Consider the following 24,112-nt stretch of genomic DNA (forward strand, 5'->3'; position numbering starts at 1 on the left):
AATAGAATTTAAATTCTCAATAAAATTAAGCTCTAATATGATTCAGTTGCAATTTTATGTTAAACATAATATTAACTCATATTATAGAATATGAGATGTAATTTTTATCAACTATAAGGCTTCCAATGTGATTTTCATACACAAAATATACAATTATAAATTGCTAAATTACATTTTGAATTAGTGAAATGCTGTCGTGTTTTTATGTGACATGGTCAAACAAGGCTTAAAAGTTATGAAGCTTGTCTTATTTATTTATTTTTTATAATTTTAAGTTTGATTTCCTTTTTAAGAAAATAAGAAAAAGAGAAATAATAATAAGAATACGAAGTGAACGATGTCGTTTCTTTTAGCCGCAATTACCTCGAGAGTCTAAAAGAATTGATGTCACCATTTTCGTATAATAAAAGAGGCCTGAACCAAAAGCAAGAAGCAAACACAATCGGTTATATATTATTACAAGATGATGTTGATTCAATTCTATCCACAGCCAAATTCCTAGTCTGAAAATCAACGGACTCTCCTCTGTTTTTCTCTCATGGGTTTCCCCGAAACCGTAAACTTTGCCCGCAACTTCGCCGTTATGGTCAGAGTCCACGGCCCTGTAAGCTTCTTTTTCTTAAAGTTTTTTCCTCTCTGTTTATTATACACAACTAAAAGTGCTCAGTTTTTATGCGTTGTACTGTTTTAACGGAAGCTTTTTTAAAAAAAAAAAAAAATTAGGACCCAAAGGGGCTTAAGATGCGAAACCACGCTTTTCATCTATATGCGTAAGTGAATATGAATATATTTTATAAATCTTTAATTGGTTTGCTGCTTTTGGCTTTAATTTAGTTTATTGAATTTCTCTTTTTTGTTATCTGGGTTGATGTGTAGTTCTGGAAAGACAACACTTTCAGCTTCTGGGATGATATTGCCTGATACACTTTTCCATTCAGGCTTAGTGAAGCAAATATTAGGCAGTAATGGCTTAGAGGGTCAGGTTCTGGTGCTCGTTGTGACTGTTGCTTCTGTTGTCGAGTCTTTTTTGTCATTGCAACAAAGAGAGAGCATGTATCAGGTTCAGATTACTAATTAGCTTAACAAAATAACTCCCATAATTGGATTGCTTTTGCTGCTCTATTTATTTTTGTTTTTACTCTTTGATGTAGTTGTTTGTGGTATTTGTGGTTTGTTACAGGGCCAACCTGAGATGATTGCTGGTGCTCAAATTGATGTTATGTTAGAGGTATGAGATAATAGTTATTTGTTATTACTTATTTGAAATGGTTAGTAGTTGGGGTTTATTATGACACACTGAGTATGTTGATTTTCAGGAAAGGTGGGGGATGGAGAGAGTGGCTGAGGGGAGTTTGGATAAAGGAACTTCTTACTGGCATACTGCTCGACTTATAAGATTGGTAGGTACATATATTACTAATCTCCTATGCTGGAGCATCAAAAGAAGCTCAGGCAAATATGCAATTTTATGCTAAAGCAGCTGGATGGAGTGTTTGTTACTTCATTATCTTGAATCGCAGCACCAAGATCAACTAGTTTTTGAACCTTTTTAAGTTTCAGTTATTTCCTTAGGTAGTTTTGGCACTTCAATGGAATTGGCTGGGAAGTTTACATGAGCATTGCATATGATTTTTTTTATATCTTGCATTGTACCCTTAATTGGAGATAGCCTGTAATAAGTCGGACTACTGAGGCTTATGGAAATGATAGTGAACTACTTAAAACTCTGCTGTTTCATAAATTTAATATTGGTAGCATGCTATTGTTGGTTTTTTCCACGATGGTCATAAGTATTGATTTCTCAAGTTTTTTGATTTAAATGCAATTTTTTTGTGGAGGCCGAGATGCCAAATGCACCTTGTAACTTTTACTATGATTTATAAATATGAATTGATGGTACGTTTTGGCATAAAAAAATTGCTAGATTCTGCTGAACTACCTCCATTTAAAGTTTCTTGTTGGACTTAACTTGGTGCCCATGCTTAATGATAATTAGCTTTAGCTTTTTTTTTTTATACTTGTTCATTTGTGGAAAGAAAATGATTGAATATGTAGATCCAACATGTTATTGATTCACCCATTCAAAATGAAGGTCGATGTAGCTGAATCTTCCTTGGCTCTCCAATCACTTGTAGAATCCTCTTTAGGCTCACTAGATCATGGATGGGAGATCGGTTGGTCTCTGGCCTCGCATGATAATGGTCATCGAAATTCTATGGATGTGATTCAGACACAGGTGAGTAAGGCACAAGGTCTTCTTTTTTTCTTTTCATGTCTCTGTCTTCTGCTAGCAATGGTATTCTGGAATTTATCTCAAGATTGTTCTCCTCTTACCCTTTGTGAAGTTCATCCAACTAAATTAAATTATGCAGCAAAAGAGATCACTCCTTCTAAGAACAAGCCTGAACCCATTAACTTGGTAAAATAAGGCAGGGAAAAACATCTTTGGAATAAACTCCAGTTAGGAAAGGAAATCCACTTAGAGATAAGCTGCCCATAAGCATCATGGCGTTAAGCCAAAAAAATTAATAGAGGAAGCAAATGCAGTCAGGGATTCTGAGTCGGATCCTACTAATGAAGAGAATGGACTTTCTTGATCTCTTTTCATTTGTTTTAGGTATTATACCAGAGTTTGTAGATGAAAGTTTTAATAAGTTTTGTTGCAAGCATTGATTTGCTTAAGCAACTTCCATGCACAGTATGATATTGTGGATTAACAATGTCAAGAATGATCCTTTCAGACTGAGGATGGCAATTCATCTTTCAAGCTGGGCCAAAGGCATTTGACAGTAGGGGAATCTGGTAATCCGACCCTTGTGAGCAAGACAAGTACTAGAATTGCCCTTTTGGGAGTCTCTTTAAATTTAAAGGTGTAGTTTAAATGGCACCATCTTTATCATTTTCATTATGTCGTGGCTTGTTGGCGTAAGCTATATGATACAGATACAGATATGGTTATTGTTATTTAGGATCTGCCAATCATTACAATATCACCTTCGATTATAAGGGGGGACTCTCTTCTAACAGTGGGTTCTCCTTTTGGTGTCCTTTCACCTGTGCACTTTTTTAACAGGTAATTTTTCTTAATTCTCTCATTTGCTTTCTCATTTCCATGTTTCTAATAGGGTCTCATCGGCATCATATGATGATGCAATGGACATTTTAAATCTACAATTATTTTTATTTAATCCTTCACTTTCTGAACCAGCTTGTCGATGGGATCTGTTGCCAACTGTTATCCAGCTAGATCATCTAATGTTTCTTTGGTGATGGCTGACATTCGGTGTCTTCCAGGTGGATATTTCTCTTTAGACTATGACTGGGTTATTTGGTGCTACTGAATTCTGATTCTATCTTTGGCACTAAATATATCAGGAATGGAAGGTGCTCCAGCTTTTGGTGAATGTGGAGATTTCATTGGCATTTTGACTAGACCTTTGAGGCAAAAGAGTACTGGTGCTGAAATTCAGGTAACTGGCGAACATTCTCATTTTAAATTGTTTAATAATCTGGTGATTAATGGATCATGCAAAATTCTAGCCTTGGGTAACAGCTGGTGATTCCTTGGGAAGCCATTGCTACTGCTTGTGGTGACTTGCTGCTGAAGGAGCCTCAAAATGCAGAAGAAGGGATCGCAATTAACAAGGAGAACTTAAATGCTGTAGAGAATGCATACAGCCATGAGTCAGATGGACCCTTCAGTTATAAGTATGAGCATTTTAATTCTCATTGCTCTTCAACCCTGCCAGTTGAGAAGGTGATGGCTTCTGTTTGTCTTATTACCATTGATGAAGGTATATGGGCATCTGGGGTTCTTCTCAATGATCAAGGCCTAGTACTTACAAATGCTCACCTGTTAGAACCTTGGAGATTTGGAAAAACGACTATAAATGGTGGAAGAAATAGAACAAAGTCGGGAGCACTTTTCCTCCCACCTGAAGGATCTGTGATTCCTGGGCATTCCAATGTTGATAGCTACAGGGGGAGTCAGATGCCATTAAATAAAGCTAAGATCATGGATTCCTCTGTATTTGATCAGACCAAGGGAGACCAATTGAGTTTGTCTTACAGTGGCCATCGAAACATACGAGTTCGCTTGGATCATTTTAACCCATGGATTTGGTGTGATGCTAAAGTAATATATGTTTCCAAGGGGCCTTTGGATGTTGCCTTACTGCAGCTTGAATATGTTCCAGATCAGCTTTGCCCTATCAAGGCGGATTATGCCTGCCCAATTTTGGGATCAAAGGCATATGTTATTGGACATGGATTATTTGGACCAAGATGTGGTAACAGCCTTTAAACCTTATATATCTGTTTAGATTGTGAACAACCTTGAAAAAGAATCCATATAGTTAGCATCTTACTTAAAACTTATTCATTTTGTTCATTGATGTATTTTCTCGTTCTTCTTATGTTCTCTTCAGGAATGATGCTTTCAATTATTTAGCATCAGAATTTTATTAGATTTTGTTTCTATTATTATTTCATTATTACATCTAAATATTTTCTTGTTACTTTGTGACCATTCTTCTAAAGTCATTTGCACTTTAAACAATGCAGGGTTTTTCCCTTCTATTTGCTCTGGAGTGATAGCAAAAATAGTTAAAGTGGAAGCACCTACATTTTATCAATCCATTCAAGGGGACTCGCATATTCCTGCAATGCTCGAAACAACAGCTGCTGTCCACCCTGGTGGCAGTGGCGGTGCTGTTATCAATTCAAGTGGTCATATGATTGGACTTGTTACCAGGTGTAGTTTAAAGTGTTGCAAAAACGTTCATTATCCTGTATAGGTTATGTCCCATGATTGTTGTACTTGAGAAGCTACCAAGTTATTTTATTGGCAGAGTCAGGTGGGTCTTGACCTGTGAATAAGTCTAAGAATGGCAGAATGCTATTTTCTACATAATCAAATGGTCTATTAAAACTTGAATTGGTCCTTGGATATCTAGTGGGGATATGTCAAACAACATGGTATGAGCATTTATCTTTCCTTATTTGATGTTTGTGCTGCATGCGAAAAGATTGGTATGATGGGATCTATCGTGAACAGGAGGCAAAGTTACAATAACAGGAGGCAAAATTACAATCTGACATATCATTCATCTATACTTTCCATCTTTATGAGCTCCAAGTACACAATTTCTCCTAATGAAGTTCTTCAGTGGCTGCAGATCGGAGTTCTGTATTTTAATGAGATGAGTTTCTTGATACAGCAATGCGAGGCATGGTGGAGGGAGAGTTATACCACATCTGAATTTCAGCATTCCTTGTGCACTATTGGCGCCTATTTTTGAGTTTGCAAGAGGTGGTTTACCAGAACAAATACTTCTAGAAAATATTGATCATGAAGTGGATCTAATCTCAGTTTGTTCCTGCATGAGGCATTTGTTCAATCATTTCTTAATGTCACAGGCTCTCGTGAATATTGAAAGAGAAAGGTTTTGTAAATGATATATGATAAGGTTCCTGTCTCCTATTTTGAGTGAGTAAAATATATGACATATAAAACTTAAATTGAAAATGTAAAAAACAAGACTCATTCTTTGCATGTTGCCTGAACTTTTATAATTTTCTGAAGGTACATGTGCTTAGGATTTCTGATAACCTTGTTTTCTTTTGACAGGTACAAAGGATATTTCACTTCTGCAGAATCTTGATCGACCAAATCAACAACTTTCCTCGGTGTGGGCATTGATGCCATCGCTCTCCCACAAGCCAAGCCCTCCTCTGTCTAATCTGCCAGAGTCGCTGCTGGAAGATCATGAAAAACAAGGAAGGGTTTCCAAATTTGCAAAATTTATAGCTGAAAGAGACGAGGTTTTGAGAAGCTCGACTCGACTTGGGAAGGTAGGAAGCTTTTCAAATGAGATTTCTCCTAGTAAGTTATGACCTTATGCCAACCTGTAACGGATACCAAATGAAGGAGATATCACCAGCATGAAAGTGGAATCAAGCATTTCCACCTTTTATAGCAATGGCGTTTCATCTGCTTCACCAAAGATTGAAATGGTGGGGTGGATTGGGGGGCGAGACTGCTTTGTGGGCTTGGGATGTGTAATTTCTTTAAATTTGTATACAAGCAAAATAAATATTCCTGCACACAGGATTACACTTTGCAATGTCAATACACAATATTCCTGCTTTGAGGTTATCTTATTCTTGCTATTTTATTTTTCTCATTATTGCCCTTTTAGTTTCAAGAAACATGCTATTTCTTTTCCAAAACCTAAATGCAACTTTCTTAGATAATTTATTTTTCTAATTACTTTAAATGATATTTTCTCTGTCCGATAATAATATAATTCTTTTTAGCTATTAGTTTAGTAAGTAATTATTAAATATAACTTGACCAATTAGTATAAATATTAACACATACTGTTGATTTTTACAAATTATATTGTTAAATTGTAGTTTTACAAAAAGTTTAATAAAGATATTTCAGAGAAATAATGATAAAATGATATTATTAATCAAAAAATTACATTTCATAATTCAAATATAAATTGAAAATAAATTATTTTTCTAGGGCAGATAGTATACTTATATTGAATGGAGTATCTAGAAAAATTTATAATTTTGAAATAAAATTAAAAATTTTAGATGATTCAAATTGGTTGGCATTTTAAGAAATTAAGAGATTGTTTACTTGTAGGGCTTTCATTTTTTAGTTCTTTAGAAAAATGAAATATTTTCATTTTCATTGAAAATTTATAAAATATGTTTGATTTATAAAAGATATTTTTTTAATAAATCTAAGTAATATTTTAAATATAAAGAGTGAACTTGAAATAAATAAAGTGAGAATTTCTTGTTTTATTTGAAAACAAATGATTTTTTATATAAATAAGAATATAAAAGTATGTTAAATTTATTTTTAATTTTTTTAAAGTTTAGTTATAATTTTAAAAACATAAAAAATAGTTTTTTATTTTTATTTGGAAAAATAGTACAATAAATACAAAATTTTATTTTTTAATTTTATTTAAATTTTTTCTGGAAAACTGATATAATTTTCTATAAATAAACAGATTTTAAAAATATTATTTTTCAGCTTCTATTCATTATAATTGAATGCAGATGAGAGAGAAATATAATAAAAATGAGATATTCTATTTACAGTAATTTTGAATTGATAAGTAATGAGTTTTTTAATCTTTGTATAAAAATATTAAGTTGACACTTCTTTTGGAATGAAGTAGTATTTATATATACAAGTGACAGATTTTTTTATCATTAATTATTTAATTAATAATTAAAAATAAATTATAATTTAAAATGGTAAAGAAATTTAAAGTTAATTTATTTTATTAAAAAGAAAGCCATTATTTTTTTTTTAAAAAAAACCAACATAAACTGAAAAATAAAATAAAACTCTTTATAGTCATATATTTAAAATTAAATAAATTAACAGAAATTAAAATATTAAAAAATTATATTTAATATTTAATTTTAAAAATAAAATGATATAAATGAGTTGTAAAATTATATCAATATTTTTTTATATTTTATAAATAAAAATAATAATAGATAATATTATAATAAAATAAAATATAGTATAATATATAATTTTAAAATTATATATAAAAATATTATTATATAAGAAGATGTATTTTCAGCATAAAGTATTTATAATTTATTATAATAAAAATTATTTTTATTTATAATTTATTATAATAACAATTTTATTTTTATTTATAATTAATAAAAATTAATACCGTAATTCTTTTATCACCCTGTACAGAGGTTTTACTTTAGTTGTTAGCAAAGGACAAGAAACTATGCCATCGCCCGTAGTAGAGCTTCCGTAATGGACAGTGATTTTTTGAAACAAGAAACAAACGAAACAGATGGTGCTGTCTCACAATACAAACATTTTTGAGTTCTTGAATTCTTGACCTAATCAGTCACTTATTCATTCTCTTTTCTTTATCAGTACATTTACATTTATACATCCCCATCTCGCATCTTCAACCTCTCTTTCTTTTTATCAATAGATTGGCACCGTTTTTAGAGACAAGACAGAGTATAAGTATAGTGGCTGACTGGCTGATGACTAAGACCAACCATCACTATACTTTTCACTATTTAATTTGCAAGGTATAGGGGTTTAGAGAAAGAAAGAGGAAAAAAAAAAAGAAAAAAGAAAAAAGAAAAACGGAAAAGAAAATGGAGCAGACAGTGGCTTACAAGGAGTACTTAGCCGGTTTACTTGCCGGAGTTGCCACAGTTATTACCGGTCACCCCTTTGACACAGTCAAGGTACATATATCTGATCTGGGTATCTCTTAGATTTTGCTGTTAATCCAATACTTGAAATGGGTTGTTATGTTATGTGCTTAGAGTGTTTTCAGGAATTTTGGATTTTACTGAAAATTCAATTTGTGTTTGTAATTATTTTTGTTTGTTTGTTCTAATTTGTTAGGTGAAGCTGCAAAAACACAATACAGAAGCTCATGGAATTAAGTATCGAAATAGTCTGCATTGTACTGCTAGGATTCTACAGACTGAAGGAGTATGCTTCTTTTTAACAATTTCAAATTAACTCTGTTGTTTATATTTTTAATGTAATTAGAATTCTTATGTATATGCATGTAAGTAGAAATATGGATATTTCAGCATAGTGTAAGACACAGAACAGAGCCCTTGCTATCGTGGCCACCAATTAAATATCTGATGGTAAACCCAGATGCGTTGAAACATTTGCAAATTCTGATGTCCTTGTTTTCCTCTGGCATTATTTTATCAGCATCCATCAATTTGTAAATGGGATGTGATTGCTACATCTTATTAGAGAGTCCAGTCCCATACTTTAAGGTCATAAACTGCTCCAGGTCCTCATTTCAGGTGCAGGGTCCTGCCAATATCTGAGGAAGTGGCATGGAGGTTTTTGTTATTTGAATGCCATGAAAAACTTTATCTATCATAGTACAAGCTAGTGATTTTTGTCTTTTACAGGTTAAAGGACTTTATAGGGGGGCAACATCATCATTTGTTGGGATGGCTTTCGAGAGCTCACTTCTTTTCGGTGTTTATTCTCAAAGAAAGCAGTCCTTGCAGGTATGTAAGTAAATTGGATGAACCTGTTTGCCTATTTCTTTTGGCAATAATATGCAAAATACATTCTGCTAGAGATTGTTGCAAACCCTTGTTATGATGATTTTCTGCATCTTAATTTTACAATCATATTGAGTATATTACATACTTGGATGTAACTCTTTTCTATTTTTGTTACTCATGGAGGGAGGACTGCATAGTGATGTGCCCATTCCCCAAGTTATAATTCCCTCGGCAGCTTATGGTGGAGCAATTATCAGTTTTGTATTATGTCCATCTGAGCTAATAAAGGTCAGGGTAGAGTTCATAAGATGCTGTGGTAGCTCCCCTTCCTTCTGCCCTTTGTCATCTTCTATAGCATTCTTATGAAACTGAGTTTTTCCAGTGTAGGATGCAAGTTCAAGGCACTGATATTTTGGTTCCAAAGTTCAGTAGATACAGTGGCCCTCTTGATTGTGCTCATCAAACAGTGAAACATGATGGGGTGAGAAAAGCGTCTGGTTTTTGGCTGCATAATGTGTGAAATGGTTTCTGGTCTGATGGAAAACCTTTCAGGTTTCAGGCATCTTTCGAGGAGGTCTTGCGACATTGTTAAGAGAATCTTTTGGAAATGCAGTCTTCTTTAGTGTCTATGAGTATGTCCGTTATTACATGCATTTACAATTGAAGGACTCTTCATCTAACCACAGCCACTTGATTGACATGGGAATTGGAATTATGAGTGGTGGCCTTGGTGGTGTAGCTGTAAGCATTGAAACAGGCTTGCATATATCTATACTAAAAAAATCTCATATCAGATATTTATTTTGTTCCTTGCAACATTCTATCTAATGTTTTTCATGTTCTTATTATCCAGTTTTGGTCTGCTGTTTTGCCATTGGATGTGGCAAAAACTGTTATCCAGACTGCTCCAGATAAAAGCTTCACCAGAAATCCATTTCGAGTACTGAACTCCGTAAGATGTCCTTATTTTCTTAATTGTTCATGCGTATCATTGCCAACCTCCTGCACTGGGGAGGATAGAGAAGTTAACTGAGTGCTTTTTGTTAGATTTACAGGAGGGCTGGACTTAGAGGATGCTATGCAGGTTTGGGTCCAACAATAGTGAGAGCATTTCCTGCTAATGCAGCTGCAATTGTCACCTGGGAGCTTGCCATGAAAGTGTTGGGGATCAGGCATGATTAAGTATGTTTTTAGTTACCTAAGTCATAATATTTAGTACCGTTATTAGCTTTGCTGGTTAGCAAACTTTTATTTTGATCGACAAAGCGGACTACAGACTGGGGTGTAACTGATATAAAATTGAAACTTCACTTATTATATCTTGAATTAGAGTGCTCTGACATATTGGTTTGGCAGAGCATCTCATATTACCCCAAATTTTAGTGAAGGAGGTTTGCAAACTAGAGTGTAGTCTGGTTTAAGATGTTGATTCCTGCTAAAGTACATTAACCTAGGTTGTGGGAAGGATTTACACTAAATTCAAATTGTAACAACAAGCACTTTTTTTGTTATCATTATTGATTTTCAACAAGTTTGTATCAGTGCATTGCAATTGTAAAGTTTGCCTTTTAAATGCTGGGATGATATAATTCATCTGTGTGTGTGTGTGTTTTCACGGTAGGAATCTTGTCTAATCTTGTCCCTATTTATGAAATCTGCTGTAGTAGGGACATGGAATTGTGTCCTCATGCAATAGTTGTTTTACAGTATATAATGAAGGAATCTAGGGATTCCAGTTGAGTTAATGTTGTCTTTCCTTATAGACCATGAAAGCAATTATGGATATATGCCTATTGCCTTTGGTGGGGTTTCGTGAGGTGCTGCATATCTAAAATAAGACGTAGACACTCCACCACTATACTATCAGATTAAGGTCCACCAGACGTAGTATTAGAATTTAGAAGTGCAAGCAGATTGATAGCGACTGCAATAGACGGTCATGCCTGCTGAAAATCAGATCAGATAAGATAATACCAAAAAGATTTATTTTCAGAAAAGTGGTCTACCTGATGATACATAATTTAAGTTTTGTATGTTAAATTGACAGAAGAGAGAGAGCATTGGTAGATACTTGGGTCTAACTATCATCTCGGAAGAGGCAATTTTATTGGGAAATAATCTAAATTTTTCTCCCTCTTTAGTAGAAAGCCTATACCTCTCACATCCGGTAGTAAGTCTTTTATCAAATTGAGCCTTCACCATGGTATTCAGATGAGCTTTTTCTGCGCCTCTCGTTATGTCCTGCTAAGCGCCTTCTGCAACTTCTTTTGGTGTCATCAAACTCTGATACCTCATGGAACCTGCAAAGTTTGAAGACACATCCAAAATAGAGAAAGCAAAAAAAGAATGAGATTACTCAAAGAAGGGGAGAAAAAGATATCAATCCTCAACTTGCTATGCCACAAACGCTATTTCTCGTAGCAGATAGAATCCATCTAATATTTGGTTGGCCACTAAGAGCGACTCATTCTAAAAGTATACATCGAAATGAATAGGTAGTACATTAGTGCTGATTAATTGATACTTATTTAAACTAATATAATTATATGATTAAGCCATGCATTTAGAGTAGACAAGGAACAATTGTGCTTTTGTATGCATGATAAATTGCACCCAATATAGTAATGCAGATATATATAGTTGCTTGCAAGATCAAAAGGAATATTCATCTATATCCTGTCACAAACTAAAAATATATACATATAAAGAAATTAGACATAATCTCGTAATCAAGGAGCACATCATTAGTAGCAGTAATTACGGATAAGGTTTCTATAAGTAGAATAATTAGTCTGTTCTAGTTTTGTTTGATAAAGGTAAGCCCTTTTCATTAATCCAAATATGTGTTTCCTTTTCAGGATAAATCAAATTTCTTCCAAGAAAAACCACTCGTAGCTACAAACTCACTATAGCGTATTGGATTAGATGGATTAAAATCACCAACAAACCTCTATTTCTTAATAAAATCATTCTATCACATATGATATTGTTTATTAATTACTATATAGATTAATTTTTTGTTTTAGGTAATTAATAGTAATAAGTAATTCAACCAATATAAATATTATATTTAATAGATAATACCATAAATCAATTAATTCCATTTATTTACAGTGATAAATTAAGTTTATATAAGAATTGCTTTTTTTCCATAAATCATTGGATTTTTGTTTTTTGCTAATGGGGATTAAACTAATACATTACTCAGAACGATTCAGTAATATTCAAAATTCTAACAGAAAAAGAAAGACATTGCTAAAAAGAAATAAATGCAAGTGGGGTTTATCGTGTGCCCCTTTTAATGCTTCTGGAATGATTCATAATTGAATTGTGATCTCCAGCTCAGATACCCATCTTTTTGTTACTGTTTTGTCATGCGTGAATCCTGAGTAATTAAGGGTTAGGTCTCATTTCATCCGATGAGGTACGATCACTTTCTTAAGTACTATAATATATAATTTTGAATTACTATAAACGTTTCATTCTTATTTTCTTGTTCAATTACTTTCATTACTATACGCATAATTCATTTCATTATACTTTATAAATAAATAGTTATAATTAGAATAAAATGTATAATTAACAATGAACATATATGCTATATAGATGTGAGAGTGTTAAATAAAGTAAATTAAATTCTCACCCGAATAGTTTTTAAATGACTTATTCTTAATTAATACATGCGCTCTGTAAAAATTACAGAATTTAGTTTGAGAAAATGAGAATGGTGTTAGAGAAATACAATTACTTTTGGAGTCTCACTTAATAGATAGAAAGATTTTTTGACAGGTTGAAGCATGCAAATTTTAATATTAAGTTTATTGTAGGTATTAGTTTTTCTTTTCAGACCACTCCCAATCATTGTTTTACCCCTTAACTAGAAATAGTCAGTGAAAGAGAAAATTTCCTTTTTCTTATTGCATCTATGTAATATACTATATGCATAGCTAGATAGTAATATTTGTTTATATATATATTGCCAATATTCATGTTCACTCCCTTTCAAAAAAAAAAAAAAAAACAACAACTCATGTTCACTCAACATCATCCATTAATCTTGGGTATATATATGTCTACAACAAGGTACTATATTGTCAAGACTTTTACCTAATTTTTATATCTTTTACTATATTATGTATTTTTCTTCAAGCATCCGTTTATGTGGAAAATTATATCCAAATTAATTATAAAGTATTCACTTTGATTGAAAAATTTTAGTTAAATCTTTGTTTAGGAGGCACTCCAACAATTAAAAGTTAAAATACAATCTGAAGATGTAAGATACAATTCAATTAGAGATGGAATTATCATTTTGATTTAATAGCTATCTATGAAAAAGAGATACAAATCTATTAAATTAATTTAAGTTTGAATTGCATAATAAAAATTGGTTTCATGAGCGGTCGAATTTATGAAATTTAAAAAGTTGTGTCTGAAAAATTAAAGAAATTTTTTGTAATGATTTAAAAATTAGGGTTTTTGCAGTATTACAAAATGACTTGTAGAGCATAACCATATTGGAATTAAGACTAAGACTGTAGTGCGTTGAGTGAGAGATTAGAAAGGAAATGAAAAAAAAAAAAAAAAGAATAAATAAAAATTAGGGTTTATCATCACCTGCTACATTGCTGGCAAAAGCGTTGATGGATTCCAGAAACAAGAACACAAGGAGCCTTGGCATGGTGCTCACAAACTTTATGGCGTCTGTGGTATCGCTTGGCCTCGGTCATATCAAATGTGCAATTCTCTGCTTGGCAAGAAACTGGTGGCATTGACCCACTAGCACTAGATCCTTTCTTGCCTTTCCTTTTCTTTTCATCTTCTGAAAACCCTAATCCACAACCACCATCTTCATCATCTTCCTCTTCTTCATCATCCTCCATCTCCTTCAAGCTTCTCTTTCCCTCAGCTTTGCTTGTAGCCATACTGAGAAGCAAAAGAGAAGACAAAAACAAGAAGGAAAAGAAAAAAAGAAGGAAACTTAAAAAGAGTCAGAAGAAGAAGAAGAAAAGAAAGAATATATACAAAGACCTTGATAAATGAGTGAGGACCACACCAGATTTCAATTTTATTCTCTATATATCACAATGAGGGTAACAGTGATACGATGTGGTAGTAAAGTTAAGTTTAGGCTTAAGTTAATTAGCTTCAGGACAATTAAAGACTTGGTTTGATAGCTGTAGAATACATCAACAACTGTTTTCTTTGTTATTAGCTGTATTTATGTTTAGGGTTCGTACGTATATACTCTTCCATCATGTGATTCATGACAAAAGTTGTCATGTTCGGTATAAATATAGATCAACACTCTGCACTATTTCGGATAATTTTAATTAATTCCACTTAATAATTTTGACTTTTCAAATGATCAACTTGCTATTAATTAGTTTGTTTAGGTGATAATATGCCACATAAACCTCTCCATTTAATATGTTGTTAGCTTCTCATTACTGCTATAATGTCTGATTAATTAAATAACTCTTCTTTTTTTTTATTGTGGGACATAACATTCACTTCAGTTATTTTTCTGTACTATTTTATAAATATTTAATTAGTTATTACAACACTGTTGATGCAATAAGTTATATTACACTAATCAATTATTATGGAATGTCTATTAAAACTTGCAATATTTTTTGTTGCATATGGAACAATGGTCTGCCAACTATAGGAACATAATTTACACTATAGCAGATTTCAAAAAAATAAAAATAAAAACTATTTGGAATAAGACTGAAAGCAGAATTATGTCATAGAATGTTTTGATTAAACGACTGCAAATATGCCTGAATTAAGATCAGCTATAGAAATGTCTTCTAGACTTCTACTAATTTGCCGCTTTCTTTTCCTGCACTATATACATTAATATTCCAGCTATTTTCCATTATACATATCAACATATGGAACCTCTCCGTAGCATCACAAACATACCCTTTTGTTTAAGAGATCAAACTATTGCTATTCATAATGGAAATGAGCATTTATCTATTTATATAACAGATCATACGGTGGGCCATAAATTTCTGCAGTTTAAGTGGTATTATTGAGCGTGGTATTATTGAGCGTGAGAGGTGAAAACCTAATGCTCAATAATTTTCCAAACTTGTCTATCAAAGATTAGATGCGTATGGTACGACCATTATCTCTATTATATGTCCTTAGCATCTAATTCTTTCTTCTTTTTCTTCTTCCTTTCTTTTTTTCCCCACCTTTCTATATATCCTTTGTTCTTCACAAATTTGCTGTAGCCAACAGTTTTTAAGCAAAGTGGGCAGGCACCTATCTATTGTGCATTATTATTGTTTTCCTTCATCAAATATAGGACCACGTTCCTACATTATCATCTATGTTGGTCCCCCTTTGTACTAGGGCAGTTCCACTGTACGTACTGTGCAAAGGGCATCCAAAATTGAAATGAAAGTGAATTTATTTCGAAATCTAATATCTTCATGTGTTTTTCTGCTCACATACAGAATTGAGTACAAAAGCAGAGCACCCAAAATATTCAGTGCGGATCATGGATTCATCAAATCTTTTTTCTTTCTTCTTTTTTTCCAAACTTTCGAAGCAAATGCCATAACCCTACGTACCAAGTGGATCAATTCATATAGGATATTAACAATTCTCTTATGATGCCAGCTTTTGCATGAGAAGAATTTGGGCTAAGGATTAAGTTTTAGAATGTAAAATTGTACGGACTATTGTATTAGATTTAATAATCAATTTATGGATAAGACAACCAAGGATCTGCAGAGAAGGTTGATTCTGAGTCGACTATGGTGGCAATCACTGAGGAACACTTGGCTTTGAGGAAATTAGATGGTTTCGTCAAGGTCTTGGATTAAGTGATGGACTTAAACCAAGTTAAACACAAAACTAACAGTGCCATCTTTTTACCGAGAAAAAGAATCTTTTGAACCTATTAATTAACAGTAGCAGAAAGAAGGAACAAGAATTTGAAATTCCAACGGTACCAATAAGTAAATTAAAAATTTTCTTCCTCAATTGGAAGAAATCGAGAATAAATAAATATCAACATTATTACTTGGGGTGCATGCTAGTTAGCTACCTCGAACTCCGCACTTAGACATCAAAGAAACGACATTAATAATGTCCTTTCTGTCTAGCAACTCGAAGAGATTAAAAAAAAAAAAAAAGGAAAAGCTCAAATGGCCTTTTGAAGGTTTGTTGGTCCTTTTACGGATAACATTGGACTTCTAAGTTAGGCACGTTCTCGGCCATAGACTATAGTCCAATATTGACCTAATTGTGCACCAGCATGGAGCAGCTGCAGCTGCAGCTTTTACCAACAGCAATGGACGAAGCTGCATTCATCACATGGGAGGATAGACCAGGTCTGTTTGCGGGGTAGAGATCACCCAAGAACAGTCATCCTCCGCAGAATCTATAGTTTGTGAGATGCTAAACTTGTTTATTGGCAAGCAAATTAATGAATGTTCGCCTCTTTTCTCATTGAAAACAAGTTCCAAGAAAGCAAGGAGTTCGGTCCCTAATCAAGGATCAAATCCCATGCTGATGAACTACAAATAATTTTGTTCCATTTGATTCAAAGCTAAAATACATTACTGAAAAAGCACAAGGCCTACTGCTAATGCAAAAAGGTTAATAACTTGGTTAATGGCTTCTGAGTTGTGTGCCAAGATTTCATGACATATCTCCAAGGAGCCTATCTAGTATCTACCAAATAAACCTTTGGACCCCAGTTTCATGGCTCCAATAGAATGGTCGAAATAAGAACATCATCATGGTGAAGGAATTGATTACAAAATACGTCAGTCCCATAAGGATCAAACTTTGATTATCACTGATATTGGAATGAAGCATCAAGAAATAGAATGGTATGGTATAGTATCTGAACTCAACTAGTGGAGCAGGAACTAAAACTGCAGCTGTAGCCAGGAAAAATGCCAACACCCACATTTTTTGTCGACTTTTCCCTGCCAGTAAACGATATAGATGAAAAATTAGTGAAGTTAAACACATAAAATCCAGAAGGATGAAGAGAGACAATACTAACCCAATATGCTAAGGATTGAAAACCATGAATAAATATAAAATGGAACCAACAGGTACTTCATTAACCAATGAGCTTTGATGACCTTCCTCCAAAGATAGAATGGGTAATGCCGATTGTCAGCAAGTAGATAGGGGTGAGCTATGCTGAAATAGTAGTGTTAAACACTATTATGGATCGGTGATAAAGAGTATAAAAAAATGTTAAATAAGCACTGAGCTGCATGTTTGGAAGACCAAATCACTACGACGATGTTTGTGTAGGTAACGTTCCATGGTGGTTTGAAACACTTTTATCCCTCCTTTCTCTTACTAAACAAAGCCAAAGATAGATGAATTCAAGCTGATGCTAGACACAGCTCAGACAAATTAATGTACGAAACTAAAGTGTGACTTTTCCACTTCCTTTCCCATCGCTGAACAACATTATTTCTTTACAACAGTCTATTTTCAGGAGTTGTGACAGAATAGATGATCTTTGTGTTTCATTTTCTCAGCTATAGATGACAAGCATCTGAACTGACCTGAAAAAATGTGCTGAGATGAAGCCAGCAGAAAGAGCCACTACCCACTGACAGAAACTAAGGACCCTGCTTTTCCAGAATGACTGGAACATATCTGCCCCACGACTTAATGAGAAATGCAGAGGAGCTGCTGCCATAGTAGAAATAAGACTAAAATACATAACCTGTGCAAAATGCAGTGAAACTGCATGAGCTTCTTTTGCACCTACAACATTAAGAGACAGTGAGAAACAAACTCTTAGAACATCAAATAGACCATAACAATATGAGAGGTACCTAGTACTACACTCCCATTCCATTTGACAAAAGCAGCAAAGGCCACCAATACAATAAAGAAGGGGCTAAAGGATAAGAAAAATCTCCACTTCATACGACATGATATCAAACAGATTTCCTGTATCTCATCAAGAAGACCTGCAATAGAAGGTAAAATGGTGCAATCTTAGCAATGAGAAGGAAGAAAACACAAGGTGATGCAGGACAGACCAAGTTGGCGAGCTCATTTTCCAGTCCCATAAGTATGGGAGTAAAATTTGTGAAATACAACTATGCAAAATTGAATAGTCACAAAAGCTTAATCATAATGTTCAGATGAAAACCTGTAGAATCAGTTCTTGAAGAGCTATTCATAGTGGTTTTCAAATATTTGCTGGGATCCACAGCCCTACTAGGCTTTCGTCTTCTCATGTTTGAGCCTGTTGTGACTGAATTGTAGGGAATTAAATCACCAATTTCTTTTCCTGATTCAATTAACACATCCACTTTCAAATTTTTTGTTTGATTGTTTAGAGTAAAATCTATGATGCCGCTGCATGCGACAAAAACCATCCATATAACATTCGTTTGCCGAATAAAAACTGCAAAGGCTCCAAGCTGAGCAAAAAACGAAACAAAAACAGAATAAGTTCCAAAGGACAAAGTAGCATCCATAATGTTGACACTTTGATAATAAGCCTTTTGAGGATGAGATTGGTTGCTTTTTCTAGAAAGGAATGCACAGTGTGCTGGTGTTGCTGTGTAGGCTAAAGTTCCCAATGCATAGTATATTGATGTTCTAAAAGTTATGTTTTCCTCATTCAACTTACTTCAGATAATTTCTCAATCCACTCTTCCAATGCAATATTCTTAAAGTTTATAAACAACATCTAACAACCACTTTTAAAAAAAATAAAAAATCAAAGGTTACTGAAATAATTGGGAGGATTTTCTATTGTTAAATGAAAATTAGTCTAAGGAAATTCATTTTTACCATGATATTTAAATCTATATCTGGAAAAATAACCAATGTAGATGACCAGCAAAAGTTTGAGATAACTCCTTTACCAGTGCACTGAAGTGGTATTTCTTCTTCAAGCATGCAAGGTACATAGCAAGCACTGCAGTGAGTGATGCAACATCGGTATAGTACAGAAAAGTGAAAAACCAATGGAGTGGGTACAGAGCTAAGATCACAGCAAGAAATGATGCTTTTCTTTCATCAAGAGTCGGCCTCAAGTGGGTGATTATCTCATATACAACAATGCTGCACAATACCGCTAAGACACCATTTGTAGAGCGGAGAATTGCAGTGGAGCATGCTTCAGAAAATAATGACACAAATTGCACAAGAAACATGCCTGGAAACAAACAAGCAACGTGGGCAAGTGAAACAAAGTACCTGCAAGAGTTTTGCACTGCATTTTATCAACTGCTCTAACTACATAATTTGCATGAGAGGATTACATTCCACCTACTTATCAAAAGCTAGTACAAATAATAATTAGGAATTACAGTGTTTGAGAAGCCAGTTACTTAAACGCTATAGGTGCTAGAATTCAATTCTTTCAACTTCAAAATTAAATTAAAGAGAACAAAACCAAAATGCTCATTAACAATGTTCATATAGATACACAACCGGATAATACACAGAATTCAAACGAACATAATTGGGAAGAGGTAGCAGAAAGCATACAATCCAGGTGGAGTAGTAATCATGGGATCCCAACTAAAAAAATTGCCCTTGCAGTACTTTTGAGCTTGAGGTATGTGAAATATCTCATCCTGCAAATTAATTAACAGGGTTCTTCAGATAACATTTTTTAAGAAAATAATTTTAAAAAGAAAAAAGAAGATCAAAGGTTTAGAACTAAAAAGAACTCTTATTACCATGTAAGGATCAGATACAATTTGATTGACAAGGATTGAAATTGGAATTACCCACAAGCTCACTATCGTTGCAACTGCTTTTCTACCCATCTTTCCTTCTATCTCTCTCTGATTTACTCTTCTCTTTAACAGAGTTTAAATGCAAATTCTAACATAAAAATCTATAATCTCCATGTAGCTGCACTACATGCAATCAAATATTTTTCGTCAGTAATTAAGTCGAAAAATTGGAAGTCGGGGAGGAAGAGACTGTCAACTAGAAATCACCAAGAAGAAGATGATAAATCCGACGTCGTTCCGAGAAAAGTAGCTGGTCCAGCGAGGTCCAACAACACTCTCAAACTGGACCAGTAAGGTCCAAAAACAGATTCGAACTCGATTATAAGCATCTCCAAGGGCCCTTTGATTTTAACGAGCATCTGATCTTTTATTCGGAAAAAGAAAAGGGAAAATCTCTCAATTTGGCCCCTGAACTTTTAGCTCAGGGCCAATTGGCTGAATTTTGACCTTTATGAACAAATAATTGCGGACTGTCATTTTTGGGCATTATTAAACACATTTTCTAAAGTGTTTAGGCATGAGTGTTATTATCTTAGTGATCTCACCTCACTAGAAAATAAACAAATATAAATAATTTATAAAAATTAAAATTCAACCAACCAAATGGTTAATTTTAATTATTTTTATATTAGTTGAACGCAAACCCAAATTTATTAATTTGGCATTAATGCTTTCATTCATTTAGTTCTTATTTAATATATTCAATTCAATCTTATAATATGGAATCAGAGTAGGTCGGATTCGGTTCTTTAATTTTCTGACCTCTTATGTAGATGTCCAATCCTAGCAGCTCGGTACTGTATTACAATTGTTTTTCAATTTAATTTCAAATATCAGGAAAAAGGTTTCAATTTCAAATGATAACTGAGCATCAAAATTAAACCCTAATTATACTTAAGTGGAGTTTTAGAAATCCAATATCACTGAAAAATAAAATACATAAACAATTTATAGAAGTACGATACTAAAATTGTTTATAATTCTATCAAGGTAAGTTTCTGGTTGATCCTACTAATGATCATGCGATGAGGCATTTGTTCAACTCAACTCATTTGTGAAATAGCCATAATGGAAGAACTTCTTGCTTGTCTGGCCCTCTTCCCCGCCCTACGAATCAAACATCTCCTGGTATCTAGTTTCTTTAAAAAAGAGATTGGTTCCACTTCAATTGATATTTTTTCACGAAAAGCAAACATGAGATAACAAATCCAGTCCTCGTTTTAAAAAAATACGCCGTCTGGGGACTTTACCGGGACTCACTAGTAAAAGGCCTAGGGCTGGGAGCGATCTTAGAAATCAATCACGCTCCGGTAAAAAATCTCAATATCGTATTCGTTTAGAAGAAAAACAAAATTACGTTTTCATTATGGTCTTACGAACGACAATTACTTAAATACGTTCGTATCGCCGCAAAGCCAAAGGGTCAACAGTCAGTTTTACTACAATTACTTGAAATGCGTTTGGATAACATCCTTTTTCGATTGGGTATGGCGTCAACTATTCCCTGAGCCCGCCAATTAGTTAATCATAGACATATTTTAGTTAATGGTCGTATAGTAGATATACCAAGTTATCGCTGCAAACCCCGATATATTATTACAGCGAGGGATGAACAAAAATCCAGAGCTATGATTCAAAATTATCTTGAGTCATCCCCCCAGGAGGAATTGCCAAAACATTTGACTCTTGACCCATTTCAATATAAAGGATTGGTCAATCAAATAATAGATAATAAATGGATCGACTTGAAAATAAACGAATTGCTAGTGGTAGAATATTATTCTCATCAGACTTAACTCTAACTAAAATAACAAGGGTTTGGATAATTTTGTCCCTTACTACATGAATCCAATTTTCATTTCATTCGGGAAAAGCCATCTTTTTCTCAATAATACCTTTGTCATTTGATCCAATAGCGTTCCGTTAGATAGGAACAAATTTGATAAATAATGATAACTCTCGGATAGAGTATTCGAACGGAAAAATCTATTAGATAATGAACTATTGGTTCTAAGCCATCTCTGGCGATGAATCAACAATTCGAAGTGCTTTTCTTGCGTATTCTTGATAAACCAGCATTTATATATAGATGTAGGAGGATCCGTTTGGGAAGTAAGAAACCCCTTTGACATCTCTTCATCTGCAAAGAATTCTCGATGTGAAAACACAGAGACAAGGGGCTGATCTTTCAATAGGAAAAAGAGTGGATCTACAGGGTCCCAAATGAATTGGCTTATTCGAAAAAAGCCTTGTTCTTTAGAGGATCTATCTCGTATCTGGTACTGCATGGCTCCACCCTGCAAGAACTCCGAAATGGGGCAATTCAGGTGAGATCCAATGTAGATCCAACTTTCTATTCACTCGTGGGATCCGGGCGGTCCGGGGGGGACCACCACGGCTCCTCTCTTCTCGAGAATCCATACATCCCTTATCAATGTATGGACAGCTATCTCTCGAGCACAGGTTTAGGTTCGGCCTCAATGGGAAAATAAAATGGAGCACTTAACAACGTATCTTTACAGACCAAGAACTACGAGATCGTCCCTTTCATTCTGAGGCGACGGAGGGATCATACCATTCGAGCCTTTTTTTTCATGCTTTTCCCGAAGGTCTATACATTTCTTATGTACCCATAGGTACTATATTGGATTTGAATCAGATTTAGGATCAATCCATATTGATTGACTGCCTCCATTATGTTGTTGCTAGCGGGAGAAGAAAATCAATTTATTGCTTATGTAGCTTACCCCTTAGACCTTTTTGAAAAAGGTTCTGTTACTAACATGTTTACTTCCATTGTGGGTAATGTATTTGGGTTCAAAGCCCTACGCGCCCTACGTCTGAAGGATTTGCGAATCCTTCCTGCTTATATATATATAATATGTGATATTATAAAGTTAAAAAAATATATAAATTATTTTAGGTATCAATACGATTTGCTCCGATAGAAACATTAATGGGCACGGCCAAACTTGTCCATTGATCTAATGAGACAAATCACGAACATATAAATAATCTCAATTCAAAATTAAATGATAAATGATATTTTTCTAATCATTCTCTTTAACCCACCATTAATAATGGACAACTAGAAAATTATAATTTAGAGAATTTGGATAACATAAGCATATCATTATAAGATACAACAATAGTTATGAACACATGACATTTTAGATTTTACATATCTCTTAATTTGAATTCAATCAAGATTATATTATAATATAAGTTGAACCACCCGTTCTCAAATATTATATATTTGAATTAAATACTATTGCCTCTTAAGATGTAATCCAGCATACAAGTCGGTATTTAATTTTTTTTTTAATTATATTAAGATTTTTAAGATAATTCATAAAGCTAAGCGCTAATTCTCCATAATAAATCAACCTAGTGCAAGAATTAAGAATATTACAAGTTACTCCTCGAGTTTATCATTATATATCTAATTCGTTTCAATTCTTTTTTATGAAACTAAGATAAGTTCTTATATTTATCAAAATCAATTTTACTATTTAATAGAAATAACATTCTTTTATTTATTCTATTTTTTACTTTTACTATATTTTAATCCTAATAAAATTTCAACATTTTGAACACACTTAATAATATCACTAAATTTCAATATAATTTAATTTTAAATTATAAATATAGATATCTTTTGAATGTATAATTATTATTATTATTTTATAATACATTTGAATTAAATTATAACGAAAGTAAAAACCTTTCTCCAATTCTAATGAAAAAATTAAACAACTATACATTAGTCTATCAAAATTATTTAGACTGATTAATTTCATAAAAAAAATATTAAAGTTGATAAATCCACTATCAATTAAAAATAATATCATGATAATCTTGTAGCTTAAAGATTTAAATAACTCGAATAAAATTAATATGACTAAGATTTTCACTTTCTGGTATGGTTTTGATTTTAGTGCCTAAACAAAAAACCATAATAAAAATTGCAAAATTTAACTATAATATTTATTTTATTTAATAATTTAATATTAATTATAAACTAATTTAATATTATTATTATAAAAAATAAATAGTTTTAAGACATTCAAGTTTTCTTGAATTAAATAGTGCTAAAAATAAAAAATAAAGTGAACAAAAATATTAGTTAATTATTTTTATTAGACACTAAAATTAATTTATACTAAAAATAAAATGATCGAATTTGATAGTTAATAAAAGTCAAATTATATTTTAAATTACTAATTTAGTTTTTAACTATGTTAATTTTGCATAGAAAGATATAATTTTATAAAAATTCAAATTGA

The 24,112-nt window shown here is 33.0% G+C and overlaps 4 protein-coding genes across 10 annotated transcripts; 2 read left to right on the forward strand and 2 right to left on the reverse strand.

The window, feature by feature from the left end:
* The first annotated feature begins 407 nt into the window (after window positions 1-407).
* Window positions 408-6,157, forward strand: LOC8258443 (glyoxysomal processing protease, glyoxysomal). 4 transcript variants are annotated; one of them, XR_003079921.2, is made up of 14 exons: window positions 408-604; window positions 724-770; window positions 877-1,060; window positions 1,181-1,228; window positions 1,317-1,400; window positions 2,093-2,236; window positions 2,742-2,870; window positions 2,970-3,073; window positions 3,209-3,294; window positions 3,376-3,470; window positions 3,554-4,289; window positions 4,564-4,753; window positions 5,178-5,311; window positions 5,630-5,777. XR_003079921.2 is itself a non-coding variant. In XM_015715540.3 (14 exons), exons 1-14 carry the CDS (start codon window positions 539-541, stop codon window positions 5,893-5,895), a joined length of 2,271 nt encoding a protein of 756 aa, XP_015571026.1. In that variant the 5' UTR covers window positions 410-538; the 3' UTR covers window positions 5,896-6,157. The 4 variants fall into 4 exon arrangements, 3 of the variants coding, with proteins under 3 accessions (XP_015571026.1, XP_015571031.1, XP_015571037.1); XM_015715540.3 differs by having other exon boundaries at window positions 410-604; window positions 5,220-5,311; window positions 5,630-6,157; XM_015715545.3 differs by lacking the exon at window positions 724-770 and having other exon boundaries at window positions 447-604; window positions 5,220-5,311; window positions 5,630-6,157.
* A 1,599-nt stretch (window positions 6,158-7,756) lies between these two features.
* On the forward strand, window positions 7,757-10,604 carry LOC8258444 (mitochondrial arginine transporter BAC1). Of its 3 annotated transcripts, none has more exons than XM_048374860.1 (8): window positions 7,757-8,265; window positions 8,429-8,518; window positions 8,962-9,063; window positions 9,247-9,351; window positions 9,446-9,544; window positions 9,616-9,804; window positions 9,917-10,003; window positions 10,111-10,604. In XM_048374860.1, the coding sequence occupies exons 1-8, from the start codon at window positions 8,173-8,175 to the stop codon at window positions 10,243-10,245; spliced, it is 900 nt and encodes a 299-aa protein (XP_048230817.1). In that variant the 5' UTR covers window positions 7,757-8,172; the 3' UTR covers window positions 10,246-10,604. The 3 variants fall into 3 exon arrangements, with proteins under 3 accessions (XP_048230817.1, XP_048230818.1, XP_048230816.1); XM_048374861.1 differs by having other exon boundaries at window positions 7,758-8,265; window positions 9,917-10,015; window positions 10,119-10,380; XM_048374859.1 differs by having other exon boundaries at window positions 7,760-8,265; window positions 9,917-10,015.
* Window positions 10,605-11,026: 422 nt separating this feature from the next.
* Window positions 11,027-14,124, reverse strand: LOC8258445 (squamosa promoter-binding-like protein 3). Its single transcript, XM_002509404.4, has 2 exons — window positions 13,681-14,124; window positions 11,027-11,363 (listed from the first exon to the last, which is right to left on the reverse strand). The coding sequence occupies exons 1-2, from the start codon at window positions 13,986-13,988 to the stop codon at window positions 11,246-11,248; spliced, it is 426 nt and encodes a 141-aa protein (XP_002509450.1). The 5' UTR covers window positions 13,989-14,124; the 3' UTR covers window positions 11,027-11,245.
* A 2,386-nt stretch (window positions 14,125-16,510) lies between these two features.
* Window positions 16,511-20,169, reverse strand: LOC8258446 (dol-P-Glc:Glc(2)Man(9)GlcNAc(2)-PP-Dol alpha-1,2-glucosyltransferase). 2 transcript variants are annotated; one of them, XM_048375041.1, is made up of 9 exons: window positions 20,034-20,169; window positions 19,767-19,944; window positions 19,573-19,661; window positions 18,945-19,278; window positions 18,221-18,494; window positions 17,898-18,035; window positions 17,622-17,826; window positions 17,102-17,244; window positions 16,511-17,021 (listed from the first exon to the last, which is right to left on the reverse strand). In XM_048375041.1, exons 2-9 carry the CDS (start codon window positions 19,854-19,856, stop codon window positions 16,762-16,764), a joined length of 1,533 nt encoding a protein of 510 aa, XP_048230998.1. In that variant the 5' UTR covers window positions 19,857-19,944; window positions 20,034-20,169; the 3' UTR covers window positions 16,511-16,761. The 2 variants fall into 2 exon arrangements, with proteins under 2 accessions (XP_048230998.1, XP_048230999.1); XM_048375042.1 differs by lacking the exons at window positions 19,767-19,944; window positions 20,034-20,169 and having other exon boundaries at window positions 18,945-19,237.
* Between the last annotated feature and the right edge of the window lie 3,943 nt (window positions 20,170-24,112).

This window comes from Ricinus communis, chromosome 5 (genome assembly GCF_019578655.1).
Source record: "Ricinus communis isolate WT05 ecotype wild-type chromosome 5, ASM1957865v1, whole genome shotgun sequence".
Lineage (NCBI taxonomy): Eukaryota > Viridiplantae > Streptophyta > Magnoliopsida > Malpighiales > Euphorbiaceae > Ricinus > Ricinus communis.